The following is a 26,717-nucleotide window of genomic DNA, read 5'->3' on the forward strand; positions in this document are numbered from 1 at the left end:
AGAAAGCTCCCCCGGAGCAGGGAGCTCCCCGCCCCATCCTGGTGATAGACAAGTGCATCATGAAACAGAGGACGTTTTAGACTCTAAAATAAAGCATGGGAAGCTTTTTTATTTAGTTGGAAATATTTTTCCGAAAGCCACTGGGAGTGGATTGCAAATTCTAACATGAATGCTCCAAGACTTATAAGTAAATTTCATAAACTCTACCCTGACAAACCTGGCCCAATGTGAGGGGGGGCAATCTTCGGGAAGGGAGTATGTCGTGTATGCCAGCATACCCGCCATGATTGTGTTCGGCATTTTATAATGGTCAGTGCTATATGATTCTGGTTACCTGAATTATATGCTGTAACTTTGTGTGCTCATCTGAGAGTGTCTTAACTTCTGATATTAAGTGCAGGAGAGCCAGTGGGCCCCTCGTTATCTGTTGCAAATATGTGCTTTCACTTTTCACAGCAAGTATCCTTGAAGGAGCTGCTAGCCGCAAACATGGTAACTTTCCCAGAGACAGATTTTCTTTGTATTTCATGTAGTCTAAACGACCTTGTTCCCATGCAATCTCTTTGGGGTTTCGCGCTAGAATGCCGACGGACCCAGGAGGGCGGGAAGTTTTCCTATAATAGTCAGACCTTTGTTTGAATTGTCACTTCTGCCAATTTCTGCACCTTCGGGTGAACACCTGTACTGAATGGATCTCAATATAGCTACTCTAACTGGAACATCTGCATGTTAACTGTGGAGGGCTTGAGAGACCTAACTCCTGGGCACTGACACCAAGCCTATCTTTGTAGTTTGAAATTTGCTTGCAGAGTAAGGTATGGTCTGTACCAAATTCTACAGGTGAATGCAGCATCATAACATTCTGGTCCTTGCATGCATCATTACAGTAACTACACAACCTGTTTTATGCACTTGCATGTTTATATTCTTGTATTCATGTGACTGAGATGTTGTGACCCGCCCTGAGTCTGCTTGCAGGGAGGGTGGGCTAGAAATCTAATCAATCAATCAAATCTTGAGGGTTTTTTTTTTTTTAGTATTTGGGGTTTCCCCCCAAATATTGTACTCAGATAGTGGAAGGGGTTTTTTTGGTACTGTTTCAGGGATGCCAGGTCTCCCGAGTATTTTCCCTGATCCCTGCTGGCACTTCAGAGGCTGGGGGGGGGGAATATGGGGGGTCATTCCAGCATTGCACTGGTGTACAAAATTACTTCCAGCCAGGGCCGGATCTAAGGTTGCCCACGCCTGGGTCAACCCAAGTCCTGCAGTGTCCCCCCCCCCCCCGAGCACTCCCGGAACTGTGTGATGACGTCACTTTTGTGATGTCATCATGCAGAGCGCCCCCCCCCCCCCCCGGAAAAGCATGCCGCCCCGCTGCTGCTGGAGGGAAGGGAGCATGCGGCAAGCCAGCCGCCACGGAACACAGCGTGACACGGAGGTGGCGGTGGCTGTGCAGGTGGCTGAGTGGAGGGCTGGAAGGCCGTCCACACACATTCCTTTTCCCTGCTGATGGGGCGGCCAGCTTGCCACGCACTCTGTTGCCTCCAGCGGCAGGTAACACAGGCGGCATGCTCCTGCGCTGCTGCCAGCTGCCCCATCAGCGGGGCAGGCAAATGGCTCGGTGGCCTTCCAGCCCTCCATTCAGCCACCCGTGCGGCTGCTGCCAGCTCCGCGGCACACTGTGTTCCGTAGCGGCCGGCTTGCAGCCCCCTCTTTGGCCGCACTGGGGGCAGGGTAACTCCCCTGCCCCTCCCCTCGATCCAGCCCTGCTTCCAGCAAAACCAGAAGAGACATTATGACATTGAGGGTATCTGAAAACTATGATTAAACCATAGAGTTTTAGCAAATCCTAGAACATGATTCTCAGCGCCTTGATCTCACTTCCTTTTTTTGTTGGAAGTAATGTTGTGTGCTGTTGCAATGCCACACATCTTTCCTTGTCCCCCAGGTCCTCTGCGGGTGCCAGGCATTGGCCTGACATCCCTGTCCTGTTTTAATGTAATACAAAAAGAAATCTATACAGTGTTTCAACAGAACAACGCAGAAAATATGTTTTCTGAATGTTTGCAACGAGCAGTGTTCTGAGACTGCCGGAGAGCAAGTCAGCCTTTGTTATAAATCATAATTACTGCCATGATGAATTGAGCTGAGACTGAAAACACACTGGGTTTCTTGCCTGTCTTGTGCCAGGTTGGACTGGTTTTTTATTATTGTATTTCGTAGTTCTGCTTGGTGCAAGAACTTAGAAGCTGGCAAGTTTTCCTAAGAATTAAAAGTCAGAAGAGAAACTTGTTTCTGGACATCTGCAGTTGTGGAATATGCCTTGTGCTTTAGGCACCTGTGGCTTCAGTGGGGTTTTGCAGCCCCTGCCAATATATGTACTTGTTTAGCATTGAGCAAAATGGAGCCATTGGCTGCCATTTCAGACACCTGTTTGAGAGAAAGCAGTAGGCACAGATCTCAAGATCTTGCAGAGACAATTTGCAAAAACACCTGATAAGATAAAAACGGAGTTTAATCCAGACAACTAGCATGTGTGCAATCTCTTCCTGATCAAATCTGGCAGCTGCTTAATTCCACTGTCAGCATTAGACGATAGCTTGTGACATGATTGTGCTAGCGTTTGCGCTTCCATCCGCACCACCTCATAAGCAGTTATTTATTTTCTGCTCGCAGCCTTTTTCTTCCTAATTAAACGTATCCTATCACAATTGTAATTAAGTCTAGGTGGAGCACAGCTGGAGAGCGAGATGTGGATAATTAGAGAAATGTTTATGAAAATTTTGCAGCTCTTTTAGGAGATAAAGGCAAAGGCAAACTAATGAAGTTATTGTCTTCTCTCTGATCAGTGAAGTTAGTATTGCCATCATTGCAAATTCCAACACCTTTATCCGCTGCTGCCTAAGTGACTTTTGCCCAGAACTCAAGATTCCCTAGACCACCAATATGTTTCCTGGCACTGATGCACACATGTGGGATATATCATCGGGTCCTGACCGGTATATCCTACCAGTCACATATCACACCTGTCCTGCGCCAGCTGCACTGGCTTCCAGTTGAATTCCGAATCAGGTTCAAGCTGTTGGTTCTTACCTTTAAAGCCCTGAGCGGGTTGGGACCGGCCTATCTTCGGGACCGCCTCTCCATGTATGTTCCCCGGAGACCGTTTCGATCAGCGGATAAATGTTTACTGGTGGTCCCCAGCCCTAAGGAAGCCCGCCTCGCTTCAACCAGGGCCAGGGCCTTTTCAGTCCTGGCCCCAGCTTGGTGGAACGCTCTGTCAATGGAGACCCGGGCCCAGCGGGACATATTATCGTTCCGCCAGGCCTGTAAGACAGAGCTGTTTTGCCAGGCATTTGGTGGTTGAAGGGGGTGGTGCCATGTTGGCCTCCCACCTTTGGGGTGGTGGGTTCTCCCCACCATTGCACTTTAATGTATTTGGTTAATTTATTTCATTGTTGTTTATTGTATGTTGATTTTAGAATGATTGTTTTCTTGTTTTTATTGATTTTAACTGTTGTTCACCGCCAGAGCCCCTGAGGATGGGCGGTTTATAAATCGAATAATAAAACAAAATAAATGTGCTGTTCCTGATGGTCATACTGTGTTGAAAGAGGTGTGGCCGGGAGCAAAGCAGGCCTGTCCCTAGAGCCTCAGCCGACTGACCAGCCGCACCGGTAGCTTTAGGCCCCTACTTAGTCTTTAAGAGCTTCTGTGATGATCACGTCTTACCATCTGCTCATGTCTTTTCAGGACACGGAGAAGCGGACCCCTCTCCATGTCGCTGCTTTCCTCGGGGATGCAGAGATTATTGAGCTTCTTATTTTGTCAGGTACGTAAGTGCCCATATCGCTACCGAGCTGTCGATGAAAATAAAACAGTTAAAACGGTCACAATCGGGCAGATACAGCAATTATAAATCTTCAGATGCCAAAGTAATACTTTTCGCTGCACGTCAAGCGAATTGGTGCGTAGCACGTTCGTTTGCATTCTGCAAGTGTGCGGTTCTTAGGTAGCGTTCCAGTGGTCTTCTTTCCTGGTACTGTGTTTCCCTTGTGCTCAACTGAAAATGTCTTGGCAGTGGGAAAATGAAGTTCTGTTCCTGGTTGCGATCACTTTTAATGAAGCTGCTGTTTTGAAAGTGATGATGTGACTGTCGTGGAACCCTACGTTTAAAAAGAAGGGTGAACAGTGACATAGCTGTCTTCCTGTAAGAACTGGGCACAGCTTTCTTCGTGACCCAATGGGCAGAGTCAGTGTGGCGTTGTTAATACAAATGAAAACATTTGTATTACTAAAACGATCAAACTTTCTTTTGACCAAGAATCATCAGGTGTGTCTGCATGACCAGTCATAAATGTACAAGCAACTCTGATTAAAACACACAAACTAGAAAAGCAGACAGAGAAAATGTTTAAGGAAAGGTCTGGTTGAGGAAGTAAGTAAAACTAGCCAGAGTTCAGAGTAAAGAGTCCTTTCAGAACACCAGGGATTGATACTGAGGCAGCAGTCCAAAACTGAAGGTATGATACTGAATCATTCCTGTGGCAGCAATGTTTGGAGTAATAGGAAGATTTGGGAATTTTGCGCTGTCACAGAGCACTTAATGCCCAGATTACAAGATGATACAGGAAGTGGAGTCTTTGCTTTTTGGTGGGTCTTTCCCTTCCCAGTTTCCCCTGCAAAAAGGCCTTTGCTTCATAAGTTGTCACTGCTGCAAGATTATTGCTTTTGCTGGCAGTATCGTTGCTGCAGGATCCATCTTGAGACACAAAACATGGCGATTGCCCTCCGTGTTTTGCGCCTGCCTCTCAGGGGATGAAACTTGCTTACACTTTCCCACATGCAGTACATATGTTCAGGCCAAGAGTGGGGGTGTGCAGGTAAAGCGGAGGTGGGTTGGCAGTATGTATACATACATATGGGCCGTCAAGCCACAACCGAATTAAGGTGATCCAAGCAAGGAGCTTTCAAGGTGAGCAAAAAGCAGAGGATGTTTGCCACGGCCTTCCTCTGGAGTCTTTCTTGGTGGTCTCCCCTCCAAGTACCGACCCTGCTTAGCTACCAAGATCTGACAAGATCAGGCTATACCTTTCCTCGCACATGCTATATATATATTTCATAATTGCGCAGAGTGGTAAGCTGCAGTACTGCAGCCCAGCCTCTTCTCATGACCTGAGTTTGATCCTGGCGGAAGGTGGGTTCAGGTAGCCGGCTCAAGGTTGACTCAGCCTTCCATCCTTCCGAGGTCGGTAAAATGAGTACCCGGTTTCCTGGGGGTAAAGTGTAGATGACTGGGGAAGGCAATGGCAAACCACCCCGTAAAAAGTCTGCCAAGAAAATGTCGTGATGTGACATTCCCCCATGAGTCAGTAATGACTCCGTGCTTGCACAGGGGACTCCTACCTTTACCTTTTTACCAGACATAGGTCAGTATGTTATACTGTCTCTCCCAGGTAAGTATTAGAAGCACCCCTCCTTCGTTGTCAAACTCTTGTCAGAGATCAAGAACATGTGATAAAGCCTTTGACTGATTCATAGAGGTATTACACATATGCTTTTAGAGTACAATGGAGAGGGGTTTTGGCCCTGAAAACATTTCCTGTTTCTCAAACCTTGAATTCAAAAAACTGTATTGTGTAATTTTAAACAGAATTATCTAAAAAGGTTAGAAGCGATAGCACTTTTTAGCACCTTTCTTTTCCATCTATGGCCACTTTTGGATGAGCTTCATATGTGGATCAGGCAGGCATGAATTATTAACTGAAAGGATACTTGAAAAGTTTGAGAACAGAATATAGTAATGATGAAGTTGGTGGAAGCCCCTCCCTCAGTGCGGTGTTCATTAAAGACATTTGTCTTACACCTCTAGCCAGGTTTTTTTTTCTGGGAAAACAGGTGGTGGAACTCAGTGGGTTGCCCTCAGAGAAAATGGTCCCATGGCTGGTGGCCCCGCCCCCTGATCTCCAGACAGAGGGGAGTTGAGATTTCCCTTCATGCTGCCGCGTGGAGGGCAATCTCAACTCCCCTCTGTCTGGAGATCAGGGGGTGGGGCCACCAGCCATGTGACCATTTTCAAGAGGTTCCGGAACTCCATTCCACTGCGTTCCTGCTGAAAAAAAGCCCTGCCTCTAGCACATGAATATATGGCTGTCAATCAGGACTCTGTACCAGAATGAGATCCAACGTTCAAAATGAAAAACTGAGCTAGTCGTGAAGCTCAAAACACATGCACTTAAAGTATACACATGGTTTTAATTACTACATAATCTAATTAGAAAGCGGAAGCGTCCCAAAAGACACATGTCCAACCCTACCGGCATGAACACCTGCAGCACCTTGTGAAAGCAAATCGCTTACAGATGTGAAATAATTAAATACTAATTAAATATAATGATTTGGTGAGAACAGTAAACCGAGGCTTACCATTCCCCCAGTCGGGACAGGGGATCCCCTGCTGCCCACATGGCTGGTGGAGGAAAAGTGGTAGGAAATGGGTTTGTGTGTACTCACCAGTGTCTCAGTGCGCTGATGTCACTTTCTGTGTGCCGGGAAGGGAAGTTAGTGCATCTCCAAGGGATGCCGAGGATGCTCTGGTGTTTGGGCAGAACTCTTAACCGTACGGTTCTGCCCAAATACCAGAACGTTCCCAGCATCCCCTTGTGACGTGATGATGTCATTTCCAGGCGCATGGTATTGATGTCAGCATGTTGCATGTTGTGATGACATTGCTGCTGAGTCTCCCCCCTCCCTCCCTGCAGCCAGATAAGTCCCCGTTCTCCACTGGTTTGCCTGGTGGACCCGGCAACCCTAAATATACAACACCAACAGTTCCCCTCTACACTATAACTATATACTATAACTATACACTGTAAATCAGTATACATTTAATAAGCAATGCACATGAAAAGTCAACAACATGTAAGGAATATAAATTCCATCAAACATAAACCATCACATAAATATAACATCAAGTCCAATCTGTTAGAAATATATCCAAAATTAATCACAACCAGAATCCATTGTCCACACAATCTCTCAGAACATACAAATAGTATATCGAAACATTCAAATTTCCAGTGTTAGAATGTCCCAAAGCAGTGATATATACAGACAGTAAGGAAGCCAGCCAAATTCTCCACAGGGAACCAAGATGGCACGTCCGTGGCTCTAACGTGGTCCAATCTGTCCTGGGAGCAGCTGGCAAGAATCCCAGCCCGACATGCCGCTAGCATGACCTGACATATCTCGTAAATATGTCAGGTCAAGTTATAGTGTAGAGGGGAACTGTTGGTGTTGTTTTGTTGTGTTCCCCGTAAGTGCCTTTTTTGAGCTAGACAAACCCTAAATATACTCCATAGGTAGGTCTTGGTGGACATTTGTGTAGTAAATGTATTTCCTTTGTTATCGTAGTATCTTTCTTCTCCCAGACTTTAGAAGGTACAGTGCAAGTACCAAGAAGGTAGAGGGCAAATACAAAAACATGTTCAATGTGAACGTGTTCCTGGGCTGTCCTACGTTATCTGACTCTTCTGAGAGCTGGTCTAGAGAACGTGGTTGCCACTTTAGTTATTCTTTGCCCAGTTTCCAAGCTTGCTTGCAGGGAATTGGTCAGAAGTGGCAATTAAGGCCAGGCAGGTCTGGTTGTTGCTTTACCCACTTCTGGAAGGTGGCATAGCAAATTGCAATCTTGACCAATTTGTTCACCAGAAGTTAAGTGAAATCTAGGACAGCCGGTCTGTGGTTATGTGAATCACTTCTAAACCAGCAGTGGGTGACGCTTGGATTGGATCCCTGTTGCACAATTGCCTAGCTGTGTGCAAAAAATGGCTTCACAAGTGGGGTGGATGTTACCCCTACCCCACCTGCCCTCTTGACTCAGTTTTGAAGTCTTCCTCTAATCTGAGGAGCCGTTCTCTCAATTAAGCAGCTCTTCTGTTGGAGGAAGAGCCACTTAAGTTGGAAGGAGCCTCCTTGGGGTGGAGGAAGGCTCTTTGGAGGATGGTTGGTTCCACCTCAGTATTTGGAAGGAGGCTAATATATGTTGGAATAAGCTTGTGGACTAATTGCTGCTGCGAATCCACATTTGCAGTGGTCATTTGCAGTGGTGGTTGAGCGTCCACATGGAGCAGTTCTCTGCTCATCTCCCTCACCCCATGTCACAGAAAGTTGTTCTTGACCATTAAAAAACTGGCAGTAGGTCTATTGCTATAGTGTTCCTTGGCATCGTGTTATGATATTCCTGCTAATGATAAAAAGAAAATGGCAACCAGTCTGCCAGTAGTGGGAGAGAGGGAGTGGCAGGTGGGATGAAATAGGAAAAGAAGATGGTGCTGCAGGGGTAGAAATCTGCACCTTCCCATCCACATTGCAGGACACCCCAATTTTACGCCAGTGTTTTTGGAAAACATTGAATCAAAGCAGGTTCTGGAAACATCGCAGTAAACCACAGAAGAAAATAGAAGGGGAATGGTGGGGGGGATGGTGTTGTGCGGCGCTTTCGAAAACCTCTGTGGTGGTTTGAGAGCTGGGGCAGAACAAGTTGTCTTTGTGGAAAGCCACCCAAGTCTAGCCGTGGGGCCAGTCTAGACATTTTGGTTAGTGCTGAAGGACTAGAAAAACGCAGGGTGGAGTTACTTCAAGAAGGGAAGTAATGGGTGAAATTATTGAAACACTTCCTCCCCCCACTTCCTTTCCCCCAGGCTGTTTTTCTCGCTTCTTCCTCCTGTGCGTGTGTGATGTGCTGTCAAGTCGTTTCCGACCTATGGCAACCCTATGAATGAAAGACCTCCCAAACGTTCTGTCTCTAACAGACCTACTCAAATCTAACCAGGCTTATTTACAGTTTTATGCAGGCAGGACAGGGAGGAGAGCAAGAAGCACAGGTTAATATGCCCCTTCCGATTCTTTCTTCTCTCCTTGAACCCCCCCCCCCCATCTCATTCTGCTAACTACAGCTGTTCAGTGCCGACTCACTTGTTGTCCTCTTAGACTCCCCCCACAAATCTCCCGGCCTCAGCTCCCCCCCCCACTGTCACTATAGGCATATGGACCTGTCGTATAAGACTATTTGTAAGGATTAGAGAATCTCCATGAAACACTTTGAAATGTGCTTTATTAATTCAAGCTTTAATATCGCTGTAATATTGCTGTTGTAATATCACCGAACCCTGTGATTCTCAGTCTGCTTTTTAAAGAGAAACTGTTAACTCTGCCCCATGATGGCAGCATTTAAAACTTCCTTTTCAAAATAAAATATTAACAGGAACAAGATGCAAGTGTATTCCCTTCCAAGTTCTGCAGTGTGCAGTATCTTAGACTGGAGGGCTTGAAGCCATTGTCCTTTACTGGTCCCCCCGCCCTGCCTTGGATTATCAGACATGCACTACCAGTTGTTTTTTTCTTGCCACAAAACTGGTCTGCTTGCACGAACGGAGTAATACGCCAGCATACAAACTTGTGGATTTCTGGCACAAGAGGTATCATCTGTTCAGCACTGAAGCAACCACAGAAGTCAATGCTGTTGAAATCTACGAGCGTTACTGCTCGGGTAACAGGAAGCCATGTATGTGTATGTATGTGTGTAGCTCTCTGTCTGTGTGTGTTGGCCTTCTGCCTCCATATTATAGTTAACTAATACGGGAATGGTTTTTTTCCCAGTGGAAAATGCCAACACATTGTAATATGTGGGGCTGTTTTGCAGAGAATCACAACACAGTGTAAATGTTCCTACGTGGGGATTATTTTTGCCTGAAATGTTTCAGTGACACCTTCATGTCTTAAAAATAAAGCCTAAAAAACAAAAGGAAGCATGAATGCTTTTCAATATCATTCTCAAAATGTATCCCCCATTTCATTTATACTTCTTTTTAGTTGGCTCCAAGAGAACTTGTCCATGTGAAATTGTGTGCGGAGTAGCTGTCTTAATGTATCTCCTTTTACGCAAGCTAAAATATGAAAAGGTCATGTTTTATGAGCCTTTCGTTCCAAACTAGACTGGAATCAATGCCATACCCCACCTCCCCACACACTTGTTTTCTGGCTGTTTTTTGTTTTTAAATCTCTGAAGTATCATTATTCACAATACTGCTTGTACCCACTTGTACTGGCCCAAGGTTATGACTCGAGCATTTTGTTGCTGTAGTGACATATGTGTGCTTAAATGAGAAGCAAGTTTTTCTGCTGTGTCAAGAGAAGAATCTTTTATCATAACCAGGGCTTTTTTTCAGGGGGAACGCGGGGGAACGGAGTTCCGGAACCTCTTGAAAATGGTCACATGGCTGGTGGCCCCGCCCCCTGATCTCCAGATGGAGGGGAGTTGAGATTGCCCTCCGCACCGCAGAGCGATGTGACCATTTTCTCCAAGGGCAACCCACTGAGTTCCACCACCTCTTTTCCCAGAAAAAAAGCCCTGATCATAACTCATTTTATTACCATAATATTTGGCTTGCAAAGCTTTATAAGGGATTGATTGGATTAATTTCATCCAGATAAACAGCAGACTGTGTAAACTTGCATTATTTTTTTGTCCTTGTTGTTGATAAATATGTGCAGGAAAGATTTACAACCACTAGCAATATCATGGCTAAGTCCCTGTGAAAAGAATCAGCCCATTGAACTTCACACAAGACTCAGGAGAGGTTTTCGGTGAAATATGCTCATAGTTAAATTGCAGCATGTGAACCGGTGGCCGTGCTGCTAAACATAGCATCTAATGAATAAAGCATACGTCCTGTGCACCGAGACGGATCTCAAATGGGCCTCTTGATTACCATTAAAACAGAAATTATGCAGATGTAAAGTAGAAGACCTGAAGCCAGATGTATAAAAATGGCACTGTGAAGCCAAAGTCAGCTGGGCTGTACAGGTTTATGCTCACTCAGAGGATCTCGCGCTGCCTTGTTAGACAGAAATGATGGTGTGGTGGCAGAAGGGATTTTCCAGGTCTTTGCGCACAATTATCTGCCGCACCACAGCCTTTTGTGAAGAACGTCCCGGGTTCGATCCCTGCAATCACAAACTTAGAAAGTTCCTGGCAGCAAGGAATAAAGCCCTGGAGAACATCTGCCTCCAAAGGAGATAGCTCTATTTATTTATGTCATTTATATTCCGCCTTTCTCACTGAGACTCAAGGCGGATTACATAGTGTGAGATTAGTACAACCAGTAGCAAGGAAAAGGGCAGGCATTTCCATACAGTGTCAAGGACATTTCCATAAACAACGCCATGGGGTAAATAAATACAAGTTTACAAAGACATAGCATTAGCAAGGATCCAATACGGAGTTGAAGAATGGTTGAAACAGAACATAATCAATTCTAGGACTAACGTTAGACCATATGAAGCACAGGTAGTATATAGGAGAACATATTTAAAGCAACAGATAATATATAAGGCAACATAGTGGTGAAATCTATGGTTCCTAACTCATTAGTGAAACATCTGAGATCCCCTCCCTACAATACCACCCTCCTATCTTGTCTGGGTTCAATTTCAGCTTGTTATTTTTCAGCCGCTTCACCATGACTGTCAGGCAGTGATCTAAGATTTCTACCGCATCCTGTGGGGACTTGGATAGCCAGGTACAGAGTTGGGTGTCATCTGCATGTTGATCTAACAGCAAAAACCATGTGATGTGTCTAACAACAATCAAACCGAAAGCTGGATTTCATACAACCATTATGAAATAACAACAAGAAATGAAATAATATACAACAAGAATTGATTTTATTTCACTGGAATTTCTCACTCACTGTTGGACTGTTGCTATCCAGGACCTGTGAAAAAGAATATGCTGAGTTGTTACTATGCACTTGCACTTTAATTATATAAATGTGCAATGAATTTATGTAGCAGTTTGTAGCACCAGCACTTTATCAGTTTGTGGTACCTGTATTTTAGCAACTTTACTAATGGTTTTCCATATGTGAGGTGTTGAATCTGTTGTTATTTTAGCGTATATGTGTTTTACTGTGTAATGTGTTTCATGTATTAAATATACTGGTTTGATTGTTGTCAAACACGTCACATGGTTTTTGCTGTTAGACCTTTTGTGACACCACTTGATACTCTCTTTTTTGCTGCTATCTGCATATTGATGACACCCAACTCCATAGCTGCGAATGAGTTCTAAAGGTTTTACGTAGAGGTTGAATAACATGGGAGATAAGATTGCGCCCTGTGGAACCCCACAAGATAGTTCCCATTCTGGAGATAGATGATCTCCGACAGCAACCCTTTGAGTCTGTTCCATGAGAAACAATTTGAACCCATCCAGGGCACATCCTTTGATGCCCACTTCTGTTCCTAAATGCCTCAATGGGATGACATGGTCTACCGTGTCAAAGGCTGCAGATAGATCCAGGAGGAGCAATAAGAAGGAATGGCCTTTGTCTATAGTCAGATTGAGATCATCCATTAATGCTACTAGTGCTGTCTCTGTCCAATGCCCTGGTCTGAATCCAGACTGGAAGGGGTCCAGAGCCCTGGGAGTTTCCCAAGAAGATCTGGAATTGGTCAGCGTCTGCTCTCTCAGTCACTTTGCCCAGAAAGGGCAGGTTAGAGACTGTTACCGGAACTGGTCTCCTTGCAACAAAATGATTTGTGGGGGAATTAGCTAGCAAGGAGAATGGCTATGCAAGAGGCTGGTAACCGCAGGGATCTGTCACCAGTTTCTACCAGGTCCCTTCCCAAAGTAGCAAATGAGGCTCGTTCTTAAGGTCCAACAATAACTTCTATTAAGAACAAAATGACATGCACATACACGCAGGATTACGGGGTAAAAATAATTACACACACACAGAGTCCTAAGAAGCTTAGTCAGAAATTGGGAATAGAGAAAGAGGGAGCAAATATATCTACCTATCCTGAAGAGGGGTCCAGTCCGCGGGAGAAGAGAGTAGCTTCGAACGGCCAGCATCCTCGGCCAAGAGAACAAGAGGCTTAGGGCAAACCTCAAGGGAACAGCACTTGTGGATCCGGAAGCATGTACAATTTGAATGAGGCCAGGGCTCTACCTTTATAGGTAAAATGTGTTCTGAGGTGGAAGAGCCCACCTAGCCATTAGAACAAAGGCTCCAATGGTCGGTTCCTGGGTTTGACAAAAAGTTTGAATACCTTGATTGGTAACTGCCGGGGTGTGTGAAAGCAAATGCAAAACATGTTCTAGTGCTGTACAAAGGGGATAGTTTGTTAGTGAATTCCACCAGAGCTAAGTTGATGGATTTTAGTTAGGGACTGTACTTTCCTAGGAACAACTGTATATACTTATGAATGTCATTTGATTAGCTCCTCAATCGAGGACAGGAGATCTCATCACGGAAGAAGAGAAAGGAATGTTTTAAGTGGGGATGACTCTGTGAGACTCTGCTTTGTTGCACTGGGCACCTTTGGAGCTGGAAGGATAGTAAATCCAATCGCCTCTCAATCACTCCGCATTCCTGTGCAGCATTCCATGCATGCCATGTTCTCCTGGGTGAGACTCAGCAACTGTTGGAGGCTCTCTAGTGGCAATACCGCAGCCATTTTAACTCCAGAGGCCTGAATATCTTTAATATCACAAGCAGCCATATCCAGAACTTCTTATTAAAATGGCGGAGGCCAGGCCAACTGCTTATGACTGGATTGGCCACATCAGTTTTGTCTAGGGATGGTTTTTTAATTAGCGGATGGATAACTACCTGTTTGAGCAGCCGGGGAAACTGCCCTGAGTTAGCGATTGATTTACAATAGATCTCAGTGGTTCACTTGTGTGAGCTTTCCTTGATTTTAACAGCCAAGATGGGCAAGGATCAAGCGCACAAGTAGTTGCTTTCATAGATACTGGGATCCTGTTAAGGTCTGTCATTGTAACTGGTTCAAAGCAGTCCCTATGTAGGCCAGATGGTGTAGGTTATGTTGACCAGTTGTTCTGCATTGGGGAGTTTGCAGCATATTGAATCTGTTGTACTCTTAGACATCACTTGAGAGAGACTTCATTACATGTAGATTGGCTACTACATGCACAGTGGTTCAAAGCCATGCTAAGCAGGTTTACTGCATTACGTGTCCCGAATTCATGCCTAGCCTTTTCCTTGCTCGTCTCTCTTTTGCTTGAGAGCCTTGCCCTGTAGTTCGGAGATAATCTTTCCTTTTCCTCCCTCCTAAGCAATCAAACAACTGCTTGAGGGTCTTGGGTGTGAAGAGACAAAGGTATTGGGAGCAACAAGCCATTTGATCAAGGGCGCCTTGCTAGATTCAGCACCATGGACAGGTATTCAGAGCATCAGATGAGCAGAGATCCACCCAAGGTAATGCCTTGGAAGGATGGTGTGCAGGGAGAGTATTGTCAGTTATTAAAATGTTGCTTTATGCACCTGGCCCCTTGCAGAATCTGACCATCTTGCAGCCATGCCATGAAGCAACAATGCCTTTTCAAACATGGCAGCTCCAGGTGCTTTTCTGACACATGGACTTACAAACACAGCCAGGATAATGCAATACATTTTTTTTCACTGTCCTTCTATGCTATACAATCTCTCAATGAACCATTTGTGGTGGTTTGAATAACGAGATTCCATTTCCAGTGACAGCTGGGGAATCTCGGTCTCTCTCTGTCGAAGTGAAACATGAAAAGCAGTAAGGATCACCCCCCCCCCCGCTCTTTAAGACTTGCCACTGAGGCTTGAGTTCAGAATACCGTCTCAGGTGGGGCCTTCTCAGCAGCTGCCCCATCAGTGTGGAATATGCTTTCCCTAGAGGCTAATCTTACTCCTTCACTTTCTGCAGTTTGGAATTTCTGTTCCATTTGAGATTAGCCTTCTCTAGAGCCTAATCGTATTGCTTCTGTTAAGCAGCTTTTTTGGTGGCATTCAGTTAAAATTGTTGTTCCTTGTTTTTGTAATCTTTTGGTTAAAAAGTGGTGTACAGTACTGTAAATAAATAATCTCTGGCACCAAGGAACTGATCTGTAACAAGTTCTAATATTACGAAGAATATTTGGGCCAGAGCCACATTGAGTGAGAGTAATGTTGTTAACTTTGGTTAAACCACTTTAATTGTTGATATTTGTAGTCAGGGGTCATTTCGTAGAAAAAAGAGCTGGAGGAACTCATTAGCATAACTCATTAGCATATACCACACCCCTTGACATCACCAGAAGTGTGTCATTAGCATAACTGATTTGCATATGCCACACCCCCTGGCATCACCTATCCTGGCTGTTTTGGACCCAATCCTGGCCATTCAGGGCCAAAATTGGGCCCAAAATGGCAAAAAGGGGCTGAAAATGGTTGAAAAGGGGCCCAAAATGGTCAAAATCGGGCTGCTGCTGAGCAGGAGAGTGATCCACCATCCATCAGAGGCCCAATCCGGGCCTTTTCGGCCCCAATCCAGGCCAAAATGGGCTCAAATGGCTGAGAGTCAGGTGGACGGGGCCACCTGACACGTGACCTCTTTGGGGAACTACCGGAACTGTGTTCCTGTGCATTCCCCGTCGAAATGAGCCCTGTTTGTAGTTATGACTTACATATTTATATCAGAGTGGTTTGTGTGTTTAGATTGTAAGGGCCTTTGGCTATAAGCAATAAACTTATCTACCTATCTACATATTAAATGAGTTGTGTTTGATTCAAGTGCAGTAGCACCTTAAAGACCAACTAGATTTCCAGGATGTGAGAATCTTCAGGTGGTATCTGAAGAAGGGAGCTTTGACTCTTAAAAGCTCATACCCAGAAAATGTAGTTGGTGTTTAAGGTGCGACCGGACTTGAATCTTGCTCTTCTAACGTGGCTATCCACCTGAAATTGTCTTTTGAGTTTGTTACTCTGTGTTTGTGTGTGTGCATGTACGCACACACATGAGAGAGAGAGACTGAGAAAATAAGGTAAGTATCTCTGTATGGGGCTGAATTATTTCAGGAGTGTTCTGAAAAACTGCTTTGCTTGTATATGTACTGAAGCTGATGTGAAGGAGGTTTGTTTGGGAAACAACATACTGAAAAACATGCAAAGGAAGAGGCTGCGGAAACCAGAATATGATGAAACTGATAACACTGACGCTAATTTCTGTACTGTGGTCACTTTGCTTTTTACCATTTTGTGGCTGGTTTGGCAACTGTAGTGGATCAGTGAAAAACATAAGCAACTTCCGTGTGTGTGTGTGTGTGTGTGTGTGTGTGTGTGTTTCTGATTGCAAATTTTTTTCCTGGTGGATTATCTGGATGGTTTGGCCAAGGAATATCCAATTCCCAACCTTCTGCATAACTCCATTAAAAGAAAATGGAATGAAACACAATCAGGGGTGAAGGAACTTAAATTTCTTATCAGTACTGTCCCTCCCAGAGGAGGGGAGGAGGACTCAAAGCAGAAATTGGGAGTATCACTTTGTCTACTTCCTTATCTGCTCACTGTTACCAATTTACTTTCGCCCTTGTGCCCAGTCTACATATAATGGTGGGGGGATGAGAACTTTTTTGTTCTTCTGTTTGAGCCTTATTTTATTTAAAGTCAGTGCTGGAAAAGGAAACATGTTGGATTTTTAAAAACTTAAACATGTTGGATTTTTAAAAACTTAAATACAATCAAGTACACTCCCTAAATGTTACCTTTTTAAAAAGTTTAGATGGACATTTTCACATTGGTGTGGTATCATTGGAATGTATTCTCTTAAAACAAAAGGACGTGGGGGTTGGAATGACTTACCTTTTCTGTGACCTGGGAAGTCCTATTCCAGATACTGAGAAGGAGGCCAACATAACCAGCATACAGGGATCCGCAGAAGTGCTTAGGCAGGGCCTGTTCTGGTGTGGGCACCTCTCACTATTCTGCACACGAGCAGTGCTGGCATCCATGAGGGCCACCTTCAGAAGTGTCACTGGCATCGAGGGACTGGTTCCCAAGGGTTTCTTCTGCTAAACAATAAGCATTTTGTTTCCTTTGGTGGAAGCCATACTTGGAGGAAGGTACCTTCCTCCAACAGATCATCCAGCGCACGATTTCTCCATTGGTGGAAGGAAACCACTGGATCCGAACCAACGGTTTCCAAACCCCCCTCTCCTTAGCGTTCCAGCTGAACCTTGATTCCCAGTGGCAGAATCTCTGCAGCTTGGGTACGTGGTGGTTTGCTTGCTTTTTGAATACCCTTGTCATGGAAGTTGCAGGTTCCTATCCTGGATTACTTTGTTCTGTTGTTTTCACATCTCCTTACCTTTAGAAGAAGGTGCTAATCTTGGGGAAAAAACAGTTGAGCTCTTATTCAAGCGTCAGATTAATCCTGTTACCATGTTGAGACACGCACTGGCCAGGTCCAGTTCCAGAGTTTGGGGGCCCTGGGAAGAGAGTGTCTATGCCCCCCCATGTCAACCTCTAGGCTCTCCTTCTTGCCCTCCCACCCACATGCCCCCACCGGCCTGTGCATCCTTCCTTTGCCCCTCACATGCTCTCCCACCCACTGCAGACAGAGCTGCCCCACTGCCTCCATGCCCTTTCCTCGGTGCTGGGTGGTGGTTGCCGTTAGGAGTACCTCTGCCATGGCCACCAGGCATGCTGGTGCTTTGTGTGCCACCCATTGCTGTTCTTCATCACCGCTAAGCAGCACATGCAGCTGGGAACAGAAGTCACGAAGCAATCACGAGCAGGCAGCGGACGGGTGTGCATGCATGCATCAGAGGAGATGCATTAACAAGGAGTCGGCAGCATTGGCCCCCACCAGAAGCAGCATGCCCCGGCAGCTGCACCACCTTGCTGTGTACTGGTTCCAGCCTTGGCACTGACAACTGGGCAGCAGGCTGTTTGGGTTTGGAGTGGGCTCCCAGATCTTGTTCCCTGTTCAGCTCATGCAAACTGACCTTTCTCTGTAATGAAACCCTCATCGCCAAGTGTCTCTTTGACAAAGACCATCTTAAGAGGTATGCTTTTAATTTGCAGGAGCCCGTGTCAACGCCAAGGACAACATGTGGCTGACCCCTCTCCACCGAGCCGTTGCTTCAAGGAGCGAGGTGAGTGATGCATCCAAGGCATTGTGACCATGTGAGGTACACGCTTCATCTAGGTCACTGGAAAATGAAGCATCCTTTTTGGGTAGCTGTGACCGGTTACGAGCTCTTCCCGTAGCTGTATTCTAGCAATTGGTTGCATTACAATTTAGATGCCACCAAAGTAATGAAATGATAAACCATAGTTGTTTTGAAAAAATGACAGATTCTGCATATTTAATTTGAAATCCACAAGTGCCTCAAAACTGTAAACATTAGAGATGACAGAAAGAAAGAGGCATGAAACTCACATGACAGGAGCCCCCTTGCACCTTGGGGTCCTGCTGCCTCTGCCAGTCATCAGGTCTTCTGTCTTGTCATATGCTGCCTGAAGTCAGTTGTCTCCTACTCATGGGCCAGTACGCTTGGCTGGGTCATGGGACCCCATCTGATAGGTTGCGAACCTCTTACAGAGCTGCAGTTTTTGATGCTATTTGACAGTACCTGCTGCTAGTTTACATATGCAAACATCTAGTTCTCTCCACCCCCTACCTCTCTTTGCATACATGCTGAGAGTAGCAGCAGAGTGGTGGATGACATCGCTCAGCAGTGGGAAGGATTCCTTTTTTGCACAGGCAGGTTCTGAGACTCTGAGGGAAATTACATGACATGCGTGGGAGCATATCGGATCCCTCAAGGCTCCCTGGGAAGTGTAGTCTTACGAAGAACAGCCGCTTGATGAATTTCTGGTTTGGAAGCACCAAGGGGAAGTTCCCTTTTTATTCTTTTTGCAGAGAGCCCTGCGCAAGTGAAACTGTCTGACCTTCCTCAATTTCACCTCCTAGCTAGGGGTGAAATTGACCAGTCTTCTCTTAGCTAAGAGGTGAAATTGATGAAGGTTGGTCAGTTTCAATTGCAGGAGATCTACAATAAGAATAAAAAGGAAACTTCAAACCAGTGATTCATTGATCCTGCGATGGACTTAACATTTAAAAAAGAAAGACAGACAAAAGGAAATATTCTGTTTTTGTGCAATGGGGACTTATACTGGGGAACCCACTGCCAGTGGACGTAGTGATGGCCACATGTATAGGTGGCTTTAAAAGGAGGGTAAACAGATTCATGGAGGAGGATCTGTCAATGTCCATCAATGGCTACTAGCCCTAGTAACTAAAGAGGAACTCCATATTACTTTTATTTTGTAAGCCACCTCAGGCAGGTTCCTGCAGAGGCAGCATTAAAATATTATAAACAAACAAATAAGGGCGGAGCTTACTATTGCTTTTGTATCCCCCCCAAGAATACATTTCTGGCTTTCTTCCTCCCTCCACCACCACCCCGGCCCAACAATTTCCCTCCTGCTAGCGCCAAGAATGTATTTGAGGACAACTTAACAACAGTGAAAGTAAGCTCATATCATGCTTTAAATATTTATCTTAATGCATTATTATTAAATTAAAAGTGTACGTTGCTAAAGAAAGACCTTTCTTCCCTGTCTCCCAAATTCCCACCCGGGGCCATTTTGGCTGGGTTCTCAGTGGAGGAAGAGCTAACAGATAGTGAAAGCATCTGACATAGGTTTCAACAACCCAACAGCTTGGGAGAAGACAGTTCAGAGAAAAAAAATCAGCAAATGCATCAATAATTATTTTTATGCCACTTTTTCTGCATCAGACGTCTTATTTTATTTATGTCATTTATATTCTGCTTTTCTCACTGAGACTCAAAGTGGATTACACAGTATGAGATTAGTACAATCAGTAACAAGTACATTTCAATACAGTATCAAGGACATTTCCATAAACAATGCCATTTTAAAATATATAGTATTAGCAAGAATCCAATGCAGAGTAGAAAAAAATACTGAAACAGAACATAATTGATTCTAGGACTGACATTAGACAACATGGAGCACAGGTGGTACATAGGAGTAAACGACTTTTTTTCTGGGAAGAGGTGGTGGAACTCAGTGGTGGAACTCAGGACCACACAATGATGTCACTTTGGGTCAGCTGGAATGGGGGGGAGTTTTTTAAAGTTTAAATCACCTGCAGTGAAAATGGTCACATGGCCAGTGGCCCCACCCCCTGATCTCCAGATGATCTCCAGACACAGGGGAGTTTAGATTGCCCTCCGCACCGCTCCAGCGGCGCATGGGGCAATCTAAACTCCCCTCTGTCTGGAGATCAGGAGGCAGGGCCACCGGCCATGTGACCATTTTCAAAGGTGCCAGAACTCCATTTCACTGCATTCCCACTGAAAAAAGCCCTGGGAGTACATATTGAAAGCAAGAGATAATATGTAAGGCAATATAGTGATGAGACCCAGTTTGGTGTAGTGGTTAAGAGTGTGGGACTGTAATCTGGAGAGCTGGGTTGATTCCCCACTCCTCCACTTAAAGCCAGCTGGGTGACCTTGGGTCACTCACAGCTCTCTCAGAGCTCTCTCAGCCTCACCCACCTCACAGGGTGTTTGTTGTGGGGATAATAATAACATACTTAGTAAACTGCTCTGAGTGGGTGTTGTCATCCTGAAGGGCAGTATATAAATTGAATGTTGTTGTTGCTGCTGCTGCTGCTGCTGTTGTTATAAGTCTACGGTCCCTAACTTATTAGCAAAGCATCTGAGACCCCATCCGTACAATTCAGTTGCCAGCCATATTTTCAGTACATGTTCCTCAAGATAGATGGAGGATGATTTTCAGTGCCTATTCTGGGCTTCAGCTGCCATAGACAATTATAGTGTCTGTAGAAACAAGAGTTCAGCTGGAGAGAGGTGCCCCCTTCTGGACTTTGGTGCCCTTTTAGTTCTGCTGCCCCAAGCAATCTCTTTTGTGGCCTGCTGAGAGAAATGACCCAGCTTGCATAGATCAGATGCATTCACTTTTACTAGTAAAGTCCACCCGAAAAAAGCCAACAAAAAAGATAATTAACAGAAGTTTCTTTTGACATTTATAATAATTTACGTGGACTTTTGAAATTGCTCTTCAGGATGGATACGTGCGATCTTTAGGTCACCATGTTGCGCTGTAATTGTGCTGGAAAGGTAATACATTCTACTTGTCTTGGAAAATAAGTAGAGTCGACAGTCTCTGATGAAGATCAACGTGCAGTTTACAGGCAGAGAGCAGTTGCTTCTGAATGAATGTATACAAGGAAATCGATGATGAAGGCAGGTAGTGAAAAGTTGTAAACGGTCATATTGGTCCCTGTAAAATGCGAACACAAGAACAAAGTCCATGTAATAATACCTTTTATGAGGCTCAACTGAATCAGCTGGGACAAATCAAAGTGGCGTTTTGATTGTGTTTCATAAAAGATCCATCCACACAATCAAAAGCTTTGCTGTAATTTATAAAACACATGCTGATTTTCTTCTGAAATTCCCTGGTGCGTTCCAGTTTGGTGTAGTGGTCAAGAGTGTGGGACTCTAATCTCGAGAGCTGGGTTTGATTCCCCACTCCTCCGCTTGAAGCCAGCTGGGTGACCTTGGGTCAATCACAGCTTCTAGGAGCTCTCTCAGCCCCACCCACCTCGCAGGGTGTTTGTTGTGGGGATAACAATAACATACTTTGTAAACTGCTCTGAGTGGGCATTACGTTGTCCTGAAGGGCGGTATGTAAATCTATCATCATCATCATCAATCATCATCATCATTATTATCCATTGTAAATTTGTGATGTGGGCTTTAGTGCCTCTTCCTTTCCTGAATCCAGAATTTCTTGTTCCATAAATGGTAAGAGTCTTTGCTGTAGAATCTTGAGCATCACTTTGCTTGCATGGGAAATGAACGAGATGGTCCAGTAGTTGCTGCACTCTTTGGCATCCCTCTTTTTTGGAATTGGAATGTAGACTGAGAGTTTCCAGTCTGTGGGCCATTGTTTTGCTTTCCATATTTGTTGACAGATTCTTGTTAAGATTTTGATGGACTCTTTTGATTATGTGGTTCATGAAAAGCTATGGATAGTGTTAAAAGAAATAGGGGTGCCACAACATCTGATTGTTTTGATCTGCAACCTGTACTCTGGCCAAGAGGCTACTGTTAGGACAGAATATGGGGAAACAGAATGGTTTCCAATTGGCAAGGGTGTCAGACAAAGATGTATATTATCTCCCTATGTGTTCAACCTCTATGCAGAGCGTAACATAAGGAAAGCTGGATTCGATCTAGAAGAATCTGGAGTAAAAATTGGTGGAAGGAAAATTAACAATTTGAGATACGCAAATGACACTATGATACGGGCAAAAAATAGTGAAGAAACAACTACTGATGAAGGTTAAAGGATAAAGTGCCAAAGCAGGATTACATCTGAACATCAAGAAGACAAAACAACAACAACATTCGATTTATATACCACCCTTCAGGACAACTTAATGCCCACTCAGAGCGGTTTACAAAGTATGCTATGATTATCCCCTCAACAAAACACCCTGTGAGGTGAGTGGGGCTGAGAGAGCTCCAGAGAACTGTGACTAGCCCAAGGTCACCCAGCTGGCTTCAAGTGGAGGAGTGGGGAATCAAACCCGGCTCTCCAGATTAGAGTCCCACGCTCTTAACTGCTACACCAAACTAGCTCTGACTACTGAGGACTTACAGAATTTTCAAGTTGACAATGAGGAAACTGAAATTGTCCAAGATTTTCTATTCCTTGGGTCAATCATCAACCAACAGGGATACTGCAACGAGTAAATCAGAAGGAGATTGAGACTTGAAAGAGCAGCTGTGGGGGAGCTAAATAAGATCCTTAAAGATAAAGATGTCTCTCTGGGAACCAAGATCAAGATAATTCAAACAATAGTATTCTCCATTATGATGTATGGATGTGAAAGTTGGACAATAAAGAACGCTGACAGGAAGACATTTGAAATGTGGTGCTGGAGGAGAGTTCTGCAGATACTATGGACAGCCAAAAAGACAAATAAATGGGTACTAGATCAAATCAAGCCTGAATTCTCAAGCCTGAATCAAGCCTAGAAGCTAAAATGACAAAACTGAGGCTATCGTATTTTAGTCACATTATGAGAAGACAAGATTCTCTGGAAAAGTCAATAATGCTAGGAAAAGTAGAAGGCAGTAGGAAAAGAGGAGGACCTAAAACTAGATGTCTGGACTCAGTAAAAGAAGCCACGTCCTCCAGTTTGCAAGATCTGAGCAAGTCTGTGAATGATAGGACGTTTTGGAGGTCTTTCCTTCATAGAGTTGCCATAGGTCAGAGGCGACTTGACAGCACATAACACACACACACACACATAAAAAGTATTGCATGGATTTTGTTCCGGTTTTCTCCATGAACGATTCTCTGATCTGAGCAGAGCCCCACCCTGCAACTCGATAAGATTGGTGGCTGCCCTTATACGCGCCTTCTCTGTTATGGCCCCTGCCTTGTGGAAGGCCTGCCTGAGGAGGCCAGGAAAGCTCCCACACTTCTGCCGTTTTGCAAACTATGTAAAACAGAATTGTTCAGGAGGGCATTTTTATCAAGGAAATAGTGCTGTTGAATAATGGACTGGTTTGGTAAGGTTTTTTTTAATGAAGGGAGCAGGACTGTAGTCCATGACAGCGTGGGGTAGTGGTTACAGTGATGGGCTAGGATCTGGGCAACCTAGGTTCAATTCCCTGTTCTGCTGTGGAAGCTTGTTGGGTAACCTTGGACCAGTCACATACTCTTAGGCTATCTCGTAGGGTTGTTGTGAGGATAAAATAAAGGAGAGGGAAATGGTATAAGCTGTTTAGGATCCCCACTGGAGAGAAAGGCAGGGTATAAAAGTCTATTGTGGCCAGGGCTTTTTTTCAGCTGGAACGCGGTGGAACGGAGTTCCGGAACCTCTTGAAAATGGTCACATGTCTGGTGGCCCCGCCCCCTGATCTCCAGACAGAGAGGAGTTTATATTGTCCTCCGCACAGCGCGGAGGGCAGTCTAAATTCCCCTCTGTCTGGAGATCAGGGGGCGGGGCCACCAGCCATGTGACCATTTTCTCCGAGGGCAACCCACTGAGTTCCACCACTTCTTTTCCCAGAAAAAAAGCCCTGATTGTGGCTGTCAGTCTACTTATGGAGAAAGGTCTGCTGTGGCTAATGAGCTAAGAAGGGTAGTTTAAAGAGACGAAGTGCATGTTCTGAAATTTCTCGTTCACAGTAAGTCAGTATGACAGGAGCGGGTTCGGTTTCGTTTTCTCCGCCATGTCGGACGCTCCTCTTCGCTGGCTCGAGAGGAAGCGGCCGAGCACCCTGTCCGGGCGGCTGATCTGCGAAGATTAGCCCCCAAAACTCCCAGTGAGGGAGGCTGGGTCCGGGACGCTGCGGGAAGAGCCCCCCGGAATCGATGCGGGGGGTTAATTGCCCGTTTGTCCCTACGGAGGCCGGCGGACGTGCGCGGCGCCTCGAGTGCTGCCGGGCCATGAGAAACGGCAAAGAGCAGAACTAGGCGAGAGCCTACAAGTAAGCGAATTCCTTCTGTTATTACAAGCGTACGTGAAGGAGAGGTGAGATCTGAAGCTAAGAAGGCTCACTCTTCCCCTTTGCTGAGTCTCAAAATTTGGTTGGTGCCCCCCCCCCAAAATGGCAACAAAAAAACAAAGTCCTGCCCTTGGCAAGTCAGTTTCGGCTGCCTTAAAGGGAGAATCGCTGGAGGAAATTGTACGGAGGGCAGTTGGTGAAGCTATAAAACCCTTTGTTGACAAGCTGAATGAAACAGATCAAAGGGTGGGCTTAATTGAGAGCGAAGTGAAAACCATCAAGGAAGCAGCGGGGGGGGCAGAGAAGTCTGCTCGGGAAAGTGCGTCACTCGTGAAGGCTACGAATAAAGAGCTTAAACTGGTGGAGAATCAGTTGATCGGGCTACAAGTGGAACGAACACAGACAATTTTGCGCCTCCAGAATGTGAAAGAGGAGGAAAACGAGGACTTACGGGGTCTTGTCTCGGAACTATTGGCGATACCCGCGAGGGCAACTAAAGAAGAAGTTAAAAGCGCCATTTTGGAAGCCCGTCGGGCTACTTCAAAGTATGCAATGAAGCGTCAGTTGCCGCGCGAGATCATCATCGATTTTTCATCTAAGAGGATCCGGGACACTATCCTATACAATTCATATAATGCGGATTTGGACTTTTTGGGCAATAAAATTAAGATATTGAAAGACGTCCCATTTCTAGTCCGGAAAAGACGTTTTAAGTATAAAAAGTTCGCAGCTCTTCTGAGAGAACGTGGAATAAAGTACAAATGGTTATTTCCAGAAGGAATCTGGTTCACCCATAAAGATCAAGCCTTTAAGATATTATCAGAAGATCAACTAAGGGATTTTGAGGACAGGAACCCAGAATTCCAGTGCACCAAGCTAGACGAAAAGGAGAAGCCTGAGGGGGAGGGGGAGGAAACGAGCACTGCGGCTGCAGTTGCGCAGAGAGAACTCCGTCCGGGACCCAGGAGGGGAAGAAAAATCTAACTTGAAATTAAATTGTAATTTGCATTTAGTAAGGTCAACCACTCCATCAATATAATATAAAGCTTTAACTTTTGAATAATGGCAGTATGAAGGGAAAACAGAAATGTAGTGTTTAGTGTTTAGTGTTTGTAGGGTACCTTCCCCTTTTCTCCACCCCTCCCTCCCTCTCTCTTTTTTCTCTCTTCTTTCCTACCCCTTGTGCTATTGTAGTCTTTTGTAGTTACTGTTTTGTAGGGTATGTATGTATGTAGTAGTTGTATGTTAGATATTGAAAATAAAAAAACTATTATAAAAAAAAAAAAAAAAAAAGTATGACAGGAGCAGATAGCTCTCTCTCTCTTCTGGATGGTGGAGTTGACCTAGATTGGAGTGTTCGGGAAGCAGGCCTTAGCAGGTTAACTCAGAAAAAGTCCCATTTTATTCAGCGGGAACTTAATTCCAGGAAAGCATTCTTGGGATCACTGCCTTTGTTTGTAGAGGTTGCATTAATTTTGTAAGAACCGTGTTCCTTAGACATTTCTTTTCTTGTACGCCTGCCTAATGAGAGTAGAAAGGTAGGGTATAATTTTGCAAACAGATAAATAAAATTTTATGAGACCTAGGCCGTTTCCACACTACTCACCTTCATCCAGAATGCTGCAGAACGTCGCAAAAAAACCACAGAAGATAGCGTCTTCTCACGCGAGTTTTGTGCTACGTTGTGCAGAACTTGCGCGAGAAGACGCTATCTTCCACCATTTTTTCACAACGCTGTGCCCTGTTCTGTATGAAGGTGAGCAGTGTGGAAACGGCACTGTTCTAAAAGTTTTTGAAATGTTATTAATATCTCACAGAAGGATGATTTTCTGTTGGTTGTCTGACTGTGGCGCTGTAGAACAGTTTGTATATTAAGAACCGATGTGAGCTCTCAGTCAGTATTCAAGAAGCTCAGCTTCTGGAGTCAATGCCTCTCTCCCGCCTTCCCTCCCTCCATACCTGTGTGTAGAGGAGAAACAGAAACTCAGCCACATCCTGTTTAGCTGCTGCCGAAGAAAGCCACCCGGAAGAAAACTGATTTGTTTGAAATGTGGGGCTGGAAGAGAGTTTTGCAGATACTGTGGACGGCCAAAAAGACCAATAAGTGGGTTCTAGATCAAATCATTCCTGAATTTTCTCCAGCAGCTAAAATGGCTAAACTGAGGCTATCATACTTTGGTTGCATCATGAGAAGACAATACTCCTTGGACAAGACAAGAATGCTAGGAAAATTGGAAGGCAGTAGGAAAAGAGGAAGATCTAAAACGAGATGGCTTGACTTAGTAAAGGACGCCACAGCCTCCGCTTTGCA

General features: G+C 44.9%; 1 protein-coding gene across 8 annotated transcripts in view; it reads left to right on the forward strand.

The window, feature by feature from the left end:
* ANKRD44 (ankyrin repeat domain 44) overlaps nucleotides 1–26,717 on the forward strand; it is a 219,667-nt gene that overhangs the window by 88,403 nt on the left and 104,547 nt on the right. For all 8 annotated transcript variants that reach the window (XM_054972776.1, XM_054972781.1, XM_054972780.1 and 5 more), the window contains exons 3-4: nucleotides 3,754–3,832; nucleotides 17,904–17,974. In XM_054972776.1, the coding sequence (XP_054828751.1) occupies nucleotides 3,754–3,832; nucleotides 17,904–17,974 (150 nt within the window). The remainder of the gene's footprint in view (nucleotides 1–3,753; nucleotides 3,833–17,903; nucleotides 17,975–26,717) is intronic.

Source organism: Eublepharis macularius, chromosome 2, assembly GCF_028583425.1.
Source record: "Eublepharis macularius isolate TG4126 chromosome 2, MPM_Emac_v1.0, whole genome shotgun sequence".
Classification (NCBI taxonomy): Eukaryota; Metazoa; Chordata; class Lepidosauria; order Squamata; family Eublepharidae; genus Eublepharis; species Eublepharis macularius.